This window comes from Micropterus dolomieu, linkage group LG12 (assembly GCF_021292245.1).
Source record: "Micropterus dolomieu isolate WLL.071019.BEF.003 ecotype Adirondacks linkage group LG12, ASM2129224v1, whole genome shotgun sequence".
In the NCBI taxonomy this organism is placed as follows: domain Eukaryota; kingdom Metazoa; phylum Chordata; class Actinopteri; order Centrarchiformes; family Centrarchidae; genus Micropterus; species Micropterus dolomieu.
The window spans coordinates 4,286,845-4,296,618 of NC_060161.1; the positions used below are offsets into that span (position 1 = coordinate 4,286,845).

The 9,774-nt window shown below is 36.7% G+C and overlaps 1 protein-coding gene across 1 annotated transcript; it reads left to right on the plus strand.

Annotated features, from left to right (window-relative positions):
- Window positions 1-1,543: 1,543 nt before the first annotated feature.
- Window positions 1,544-8,687, plus strand: fas (Fas cell surface death receptor; the record flags this gene model as incomplete). The annotated part of the gene is made up of 7 exons (XM_046065210.1): window positions 1,544-1,715; window positions 4,720-4,837; window positions 5,040-5,107; window positions 5,246-5,341; window positions 5,507-5,553; window positions 6,670-6,688; window positions 6,977-8,687. Coding segments are annotated over 7 exons (825 nt in total), but the record flags the coding sequence as incomplete, so codon positions are not given.
- Window positions 8,688-9,774: the final 1,087 nt, after the last annotated feature.

A 9,774-nucleotide genomic window follows, 5' to 3' on the forward strand; every position in this document is an offset into this window, starting at 1 on the left:
AGAGAGAGATCTGATGTTTAAGAGTCCACATTTAACTCTCCTATTAGTTTGCACTATTGCTCTTGTGGTTTTAATTTTTATGAGGTTTTTATGTACAGCTCCTCTTCTGTTTATCTTTGGTTTAAATAATTTCGATGGTCGGGGGGCAGACACCGTCACTATAGGATTTTCACTAAGTAACTCCTGAAATGGAGGAGCAGAGAAGTGTGTTAGACTGCGACTCTGCCTCCTGGTCTCAACTCTGGGTTGTCATGGATTTGGTCAACTAATAAACTTGGCCAGATTTCTAGAAATGAGAGCTGCTCCTTCCCAAGTGGGATGGATGCCGTCTCTCCAAATCAGACCAGGTCTTCCCCAGAAGGTCTGCCAATGATCTACAAAACCCACATCGTTTGTTGTGTTTGTTTGAGATGTGTGTGAGCAGCAAGGGCATTGCATTACAAAAGCATGCTAGGTTTTTTAGTCTAAAAAATAAAGAAAATAACACTCCTCAGTCAAGACCAAGACCAGTTCCCCACATTACATGACACACAATAAAATGTAGAACGAGATCATAGGTACTTCTCAAATTGAACTGAAAGATCCACATTCCCATTAAAACACCCACATACAAACACTAAGAGCTGAAATCAACTTAAGCATTGCGGGGAGGGTTGACAGTCGTTAACGGGAACAACACAATTTTAATTAGCGTTATTGGTTGCATTTGAAGCAGTACGTTTTACATCCAATCAAAGTTTGGATGTTAACAAATAAATCAGACAATAAAAAATGAATTTATTGATATTCCCAAAGTCGTGGTCTTGACTGGTCTTCAAATAAAATTCTTATAAAAAGAGTCTTCAATGTCCGAGACCGAGACAAGACAGAGTACAAATGTGGTCGAGTCCGAGACACGACCATCAAAAAGTGGTCTTAAGACCAAGACCGGTCTCGAGTACTACAACACTACTAGAATGTTATCATATCCACCAAATCTAAAAAAGCTATCCTTTTAGCAGTGTTTGACTATTAAATGTGCTCCCAGGTTTAAACGTATGTCCCCAGTAAGGTCTGTAAACCAATCAGAGGCAGAGTTGAATGCAAACTACTAACACTATAAAAAAAAAAAGTTATTTGTTGTTAAGAAAATACATAAGTATATACAAGAAGTTGCATATAAAACCACCCATTAGCCACAGAGACGGGATCTCGTAATTGGTCCTGTGGCCAAAAGGAGCTGTGGGTCCCAAGTGTGTTTGGTTAAATGGTGATTGAAAGTAAATTCATTACACTGTGCAAAAAATATACACTATGTACGCATACTATTACCTTAAATATTTGGGTTGCTTAAACATTTTGAGACAGGGCCATTTTGACATGACAGGGCCCTAGAAAAGGTAAACATGTAGGATGTAAACTCTTATCATTTCAGTTGTTATTGTGCAAAAAATGTACAATAACAAATTACCAAAAAGTACCTGCTCCATTGCATGTGGCTGTCTGTGTGAGTGCATGTGTGTATGCATGTGTATCATAAGTTGGCTCAAAGTGATTAAAATTTTTCTTCCACCTCTGGCTCTTGTGTCTCCATACTTTAGGTCTGCACCTGGTGGAGCACTGCAGTACAAGTCAGACTTATGGAAAATGCGAGCCCTGTGGTTCTGGGAAGTACAGCAGTCACCCTAATTACCAGTTATCCTGTGAGCCCTGCACATCCTGCTCACACCCCAACGGTATAGACACAATGGGACATCACTGTTTTTTTTATGTCCAGTAAAAGTGTAAAAATTGCAAAAGACAAGATTTCAGTGCAGTTAACGTTTTAGACACCAGAAATTCTGACATGTCATAGTAGGATTTGAAAAAGCATGGATGTTACTTAAATGAACGATTCTGTCTATTCAGGTGTCCCAGTAAGCTGTGACAGTGAGCCAGTATGCACAATGCCGACTCCCATAAACTGAATCAGCTAAATGGAATTCAGGCATCATTCATTTTCTTATTTACAGCTGTGTTACAGCTGTTTTACTACTATGACACATCAAAATTATGGAATCGATTAGTCATTCTGCATAAAATGAATTGCAAACAATTTTGATAATCAGTTAATTATAAAGTAAATTTGCAAGCATAAATGCCAAATGTTCCTTGAATCCAGCATTTGAAATGTCACGATTTGCTGTCTTTCTGTTTTTGGAGAAAAAAATATATTTAAAGACCAGAGCACGACCGATAAGGGTTTTTGGTGGCTGATGCCAATATTAAAGTAAAAAGAGACGATTTATGAGCCGATATTTTGATTTTGAAAAACATTTGGATAGTAGACCCCTCCTGTATAAACTACACTTAGAACAGGCCGATATTGAAAGCCTTTCTGTATATGGGCTATTATACCTTTTCCTAAATGGATTATGTTAATAAAATAGATTACAGTCTCAACAACCTAACATGTAAACAATTGCACATCTATATAAATATTTGCTGCTAGAAGGTGCAACTTTTTCAGCCATTTGTAAACAGAGAGAATGAGAGAGAATAAGCGTGTGTATTTTACCTTAAACTGCTGTAATGACGACTTTCAATGTAGTATATTCATATCTAGAATCAGAAGGAGCTTTAATGCCAAGTAGTGTTTCACACATACAAGGAATTTGCTTTGGTGTTAAGGTGCTACACGCAGACAGACATACAGATGACACAAATAGATGTAGTCTAGTTTATCCCTTTAGGCCGCGAGAAACCATTTCCCAACCACCATCTGGCTCTAAAACATGCCGTTTACGATAACGTCACAGTGACCTGTTGTTGAATGCAACTAATACTATATGTCTACAACGAGGATTTGCAACATTAAATACAACGTTTCAAATTTTGAAAAAGGAGCTAGATATTGTAAGGCAGGAAGCCGAGTAAGATTCTTGTTCAGCTCACTTTTATTCAGATGTCCCCTCTGGTTTAAACATTTCTGACACGCCGACTGTACTACAGACAAACGTCTCGCAGATACAGGCTCAAGAATAAAAAAACACGGGGATCTTACGAACACGGTTTACATCAACAGGTTAACAGTAGTACAACAACATGGTGTTCAGTAGCTTCATCGTATATACATTCAATAGAAAACTGTCTTGATACTACGACAGTGCCACGTAGCGGTTGCATGTAAATGATGAACACAACATCTCCTCTCTCTGTAAAAGATTTCACACTCAATTAGAATAAGTGTCAGCAGTAAAGAGCAGATCATAAGTAAAATCCATCTGAAAGAAAGTAAACTAGTTGTCCTATGGCACTAAACAAAATTATACACTACAATTGTAGTACCATTAGCAAAGGATAATAGGAATAAGGTAACTTCACATAAGGCACATTTACCATGAGGATTACTCTTTACTTAACTTTTAAATAACTTGTCTATTGCGTAACCAGTAATATTTCAACCGTGTTAACCATTTTAACTGAAACAATCAAGTCATCACAATCATCTCAGCATTTCCCAAGATTGGGCAAGTTAGGACATGACATAGTCCTTGTGCCATTTAGGCACATATATTTTAGAATAAGTCAGAAACTATAGTTTTACTGCTCATTACGATATTAGCACTCCCCCACTGATAAACACGGTAGAACAGGTGTTCTGTCGATTTATGCTACCTATCGAATGTGCTACTTAGCGGTTCTGCGCATGCGAATGACCTACGGCATTAGCTTTGTGGCTAATTTAGCAACGGGCCGCGATAGCTGCTGTAAATGATGTTAGAGAATATTTAGAAGTGATGAACTAGGGAGAGATGAGAGGACCGTTCACTAGAACCTTTTCAGAAATAAATCTACTACAATCTTGTCTGTCAGCAGCGTAGCTTCCACCACTCAACTACCGTAACATTAAACATAAGTTACTGCTGTGAGCCAGGGAGGAAGCCGGGAGAGGGCAGTGAAAAACAAGATGGTTAGCAAATCATGGATGTTTTCAGGAGAGGAGAAGTGATGGGGCTGTTTTTATTATAATTTAAGTCATATAATTAACTTGACAAATTACCAAGTCACGGGTAACACAGCCACTCCGTCTTGTTTCTACGTGCTTCGTCAGACTCCGGTCAGTTTTCTCTTGTGCTTTCTGTGGTGAGGCAGTGTTGTTACCAGGGGAGCTGCAGCGCGCCCTCTGGTGGGCAAACTATGCAACACTCATGACATGAGTGCAGGATGTGACTGTTTCTTATTTAATAGTCACATACAGTATCTGCTGTTTTAAACGCCAATTCTGATTTAAATGCAGCTCATATCGGCCGATAATTTCGGCTGGCCAATAAATCACACGGGTTTTATTAAAGACATCAAGCTGGACTCTTAGTATTTTCAGACATTTTCTAAACATCAAACGATTAATCAAAAAAATTATGGTCCGATTAGTTGATAACGAAAATAATTGTTAGTTGCAGCCCTAATCAGAATCAATTCTACATTCAGAGATATACAGATTTCAATTTTTTTTACAATCAAGAGCAAGATTTCAGTTCATCTAGGAGAATTCAGTACTCTTTTTTTTTCCTAAACAAAATAGAGTTAACCCTGGTAATCTAATACAACCAGAATATTAAAGATTGTGTTTATAAACTGTTGTGTACCCCAAGTGACACAGTATGTCACTTTTCTGTTTTGAAGTTAAAGTTTGAAGCAATGTGAAGGTCTGTCAGTCCATCTAATGTCTAATGCTGTGTGGTTTTACTATCCTTTCAGGTAATCTAGAGGTGGACGAACCCTGTACCCCTGCCGTTGACACAAAGTGTCGATGTAAAAAGGATCACTATTGCAACAGTGGCACAGAAACCTGTAAACTCTGCCACCCCTGTAAAGAGTAAGTTCACCTCCTTCAAATATCTGTTAACTTGAAGATGTACAGGACGTGTAGCTTCTTTAAAAGTGTTTTCTGTTACAAAAGCATGTATTGATTTGTCCTCATATAGACAGCCAACATAATAAAGGCAAAAGATAAATGTGTTAATTGTTGCTGACATGATTCAGCCTGTCACTCATACTTGCTTTTCTTTTGGCTCAAGGTGTGGTGATGAGGGCATCAAAGTAGCCTGTACATCTAACAATAACACAGTCTGCAATGAAATTAAAGGTATTCTTTAGTTTAGCATTATTGCATTTTAATTAAATCATTAAGGCTTCAATTAATATATTGCCAAGTCATTTATTAACAAAAATTACATCATTTTGTTTGTAATAAAAATGAAATGTCAATTTCTTTACGTTTCAGAGGTAAGTCATGTAGGAGGCATAATAGCTGGCATCCTTGTTGCAGTTGTAATAATTGCAGCAGCAGTGGCTGGTGTGTTGTGGAAAAGGAGAAAATGTGAGTATTTCTAAATTATATAAACTATATATGTAATGGGACCAGCAGGGGGCACCAGTATCTCATGTGTTTCTCTTTAAAATAGCAAAGTGCATATTTGATTGCTGCTTTTGTATCTTAATAATATGTTTGTGTATCTTGTTTTCTGATCATTTATGTCATAAGGGCAGAGAACGCAGTCCCCAAAAACAAATGGCAATGAAGCTGATCTGGTAAATATTCTCCATTGTGATCTCTTTTAGCCTATTTATAATTATCTGACCAGCTGTAAGATGTTTAGTCTTAGTGTTTGATCATACATGTTCACATGGATATATTTATTTCTTTTATTTTTATTTAACCTTTATTTTACAAGGAATATTCAATAGAGATTCTGTCCCAGCCAAGACAGCAGCATAAAAAGTTTCACATAAAAGGATAAACAATAGATTTAAAACAGCAATTTATATCAATCAACAATGAATTAGCAGTGTACATTAGCAGGACATGTGCATTCAGTGGATAGATAGCCCTTATTTCTGTTTTTATTAATCTTCCATGCTTAAAAAATAATCTAGGTTAAGGTGACTCTGTAGCTCACACCAACGTGAGGGTCCAGTTATTTCTTTACACCAACAGAGAAACAGCATTATTTCTATAATAGACTTAATACGCTTGATATGATGTTTAAAGGGCAGATTGTCTTCTAGGAAAAAACCCAGTCACAATCTAATATACACCATCAGCTGTCTTCCTTGACCCCGAGAAGCACATCATTTTGGTATTGTCAACATTTACTACTAAGTCAACATTTATTTACTTAAGTTTCAATTAACGAAAATTCCTCTGAACAACATTGAAAGCAGACTGGACTTCCATTGGACTTGCTGAAGATGAGGCAGAAATATATATATATATATATATATATATATATATATATGTGTGTGTGTGTGTGTGTGTGTGTATAGTTCTGTACAGTTCTGTATAGTACTAGTACTAATATACTAGTACTCCATCAGCAATCTCTAATGTCAATATAACATGTTTTCAAAAGGATGAGAATCTTGATTAAAAATAATATTAATGACAAACACTGAACACAGACACAGGACTAAACAGAGTTGCTTACATCATGCTGTCATGTATGATAAACGCTTTTTTGTCTCTCCTCTAATGTTGGCATAGCTGCCCCTTTCTGTAGGAGGTACAGGTTAGTTGTCTGAAACCTTGTCCTTGTTAGTTAGTGCTTGTTGTGTTTGTACTATTGTGGTGTGACACATTTGTAAAGCGTGTAATCACTGTGGAGTTGTAAATCTTGTATTAACATTCATTCTACTTCTGCTTCTCAGGAGATGCAAGGCCTTAGAGGTAAGAAAAGCCCCAGAACATGTTTTTTCATTGATTAGAGCTTTAATAGATATGTCTCTATATTTCTGTATGATCTCTATATCAATTGATTATTAGACCGAATTGACATTTCATTTCAAGTCATTATTCAGCCTGATATCAGCAGCAGTTAACTTAACATTTTCACAACATTTTATGCCTATTTATGCCCAGTTGTTACTATCTTTAAGTCGAATTACAACAACCTGTACATCTGATCTACATTTTTTGCTTTGTTTAATTAATCCCAATATCTGTCGTATTTTACAGTGTTTTCAGATGTGGATCTCAAGCCTCACCTGTTGGACATTGCAGACGTGATTGGATGGAAGGATTTGCGGGGTGTAGCAATGCGTAGCGGGATACCAGAATCCATCATTGAATCTTGTCAACTGAACAACCCTCGTGATTGTCAGGAGCAGACATTTCAACTACTGAATATTTATGTGGAGCGTCAGGGCAGGGAGGCCTCAAGCAGCTTGATCCAAAAATTGCTGACAGATGGCAAAAAGGCCAAAGCGCAAAAGGTGAAAGATATTTTGTCTAAAGCAGCTAGATCAAACATTTCTGACTGAATGTGTCTATTGTGAGCACTTTTTAAAATAATTGCAGTGCTGTCTACTGTATGAAATATTATTTTAAAAGGTATGAGTTGAGATGTTTACACGATAGGATTTAACTATAAATACTGATACTAAATGCAGAAGTCTGTCATTTGTGAGCTATTAATAGCTTGCCCAGCAATAAATATCAGGGTATTTATAATAACTGAAAGTGTCATGTGGAGTTTTACTCCTATGTTGTGAGATTGTCACTGGTCTTGTTTTTAATCCCCTGATGTTGGTAGATGCTGGATTTTTTTTTACAGTTCAGCTGTCCTTCCTAATTTTCAAACCAGATGTCTTCATTTAGGTAAATTCGCATTTTAAATTTTTTATTGTTTTATTTGTTTATTGTTCCCTTTTTACTGCCATTTTCCCAGGCTTGTTGCAGTTCCACAAAATATATTTTTGTACACAATAAGTATAACTGGGTTAAATCCAGTGATTTTTAATGTTCTTTCTGAAATAGAGTCCGAATAACTTCTTTGTAAGTACTTATGGTATTTTCCCATATTCCTATTTTGTTTCAAAGTAATATTGCTGCACAACATAAATGTTTTATAAATTAAATTATTAAGTATCCAGTTGTTGAAAGAAAAATCTGTTTCATGGAAATTGATATTTAATAAGTCTGTGGTTGAATATTAAATTTTTGTATTTTAGAAATAAATAAATTGAATTCTGAGGTGACATTTAATGGATTTATAGTGGTAAAAACATTGTGAGAATGTGAATTTTACACAATTAACATATTTCAGCAATATCTGTGTTTAAAGCAGAAAACTGAAGAACCTGGCGAACTTACCCAAATATTGATTATATATTAATATTCATTAAAGTTCATGAAGACTACAAGCGTCTTGAAAATTGTGATCATTATCTCACCATCAGCGACAAATTTACAAGACTGCTGAGATGTTTCTGGTGACTTACACACATTCCTGTTTGTTGAGTCTTTAGTCATTACTGGCAACTGTAAAAAACAATTTTTTTAAATCTGTGGTGTGTTCCAAAAAGGGGATTTCCTCCAAAAGTAGCAGTCTGTGTCAATATTTGCAAGATCCTTCTGTAATATCTGTCAACTGATGTGTTGTAAAGGGTCAGTTGACCCAAAGTACCCAATGCAGATACTTAAATTTTGGTTAAATTTGTCCAGATTTTGTCTCTGAGATTTCTGGCTCTACCCCAATACAACGGAGGAGAATGTAAATTTGTTTGGGTTGCTCTGTGTCAAAACTTAGGACAAAAGTACATGTATTTATAATTTATATCCTTTTTCCTCATTTTTATTTTTTGCAGCCTTAATGAGTATGCCAGTAAATTTCACTACACATATTGCTTGTGTATGCAACAAATAAAATCTTTGAGTGACCCTTTAACCTCGACTGGCTTTCTTTTTCAGCACCTCTGAGTGCGGAGGTGTTAAACTTTTTGAACAACGTTGCATTTAATCATTCATCATTAATTAATGTAATTTCACTATATCCATATATTAAATAGCTATACAGCAAAATGAAATGTAGTTTCTCTCAAGATCAGTATAGAAGAAATTCAGACCATCTATACACTTCAACAGATTCTTGTTTCCCTCCTGTAAATCCATGAGGAAGGAAGCCCATCGATTTAGCCCAGTTATTTTGGGTGTGTGGATTAGTTCATCTACTTTCATTTCTCATCATCTGACCCAAAATTGCAAAACTGGCACCAATGTGCCCTCATTCACTTCCAACATTAGGTAATGCTGCGAGAGCACCAGTACACAGAAAGTCATGAGGCATTTATGGTAAAACAAAATTGTATTATAATGTGACTCAGTATAACTACTATACCTCTGTAATAGAAACATGAAACTATTAACTATTTAATGATTTAGAGGCACTTACAGGCCAACTAATTTTCTAACATGAGGGCACCATATATAGCACTTCATCACATTTCTTCAGTGAAAGGGCACCCTAAAGACACTTCATTGTGTTTTATCGACTGGAAGGACAGACTAGAGGGCACTTCATTGTGTTTTATCGACTGGAAGGACAGACTAGAGGGCACTTCATTGTGTGTTATCCTCTGTAAGGACAGCCTACAGGGCACTTCATTGTGTGTTATCGACTGGAAGGGCAGACTAGAGGGCACTTCATTGTGTGTTATCGACTGGAAGGACAGATTAGAGGGCACTTCGTTGTGTGTTATCCACTGGAAGGACAGACTAGAGGGCACTTCATCGTGTTTTATCCACTGGAAGGGCAGACTAGAGGGCACTTCATTGTGTTTTATCCACTGGAAGGGCAGACTAGAGGGCACTTCATTGTGTTTTATCCACTGGAAGGGCAGACTAGAGGGCACTTCATTGTGTTTTATCCACTGGAAGGGCAGACTAGAGGGCACTTCATTGTGTGTTATCCACTGGAAGGGCAGACTAGAGGGCACTTCATTGTGTTTTATCCACTGGAAGGGCAGACTAGAGGG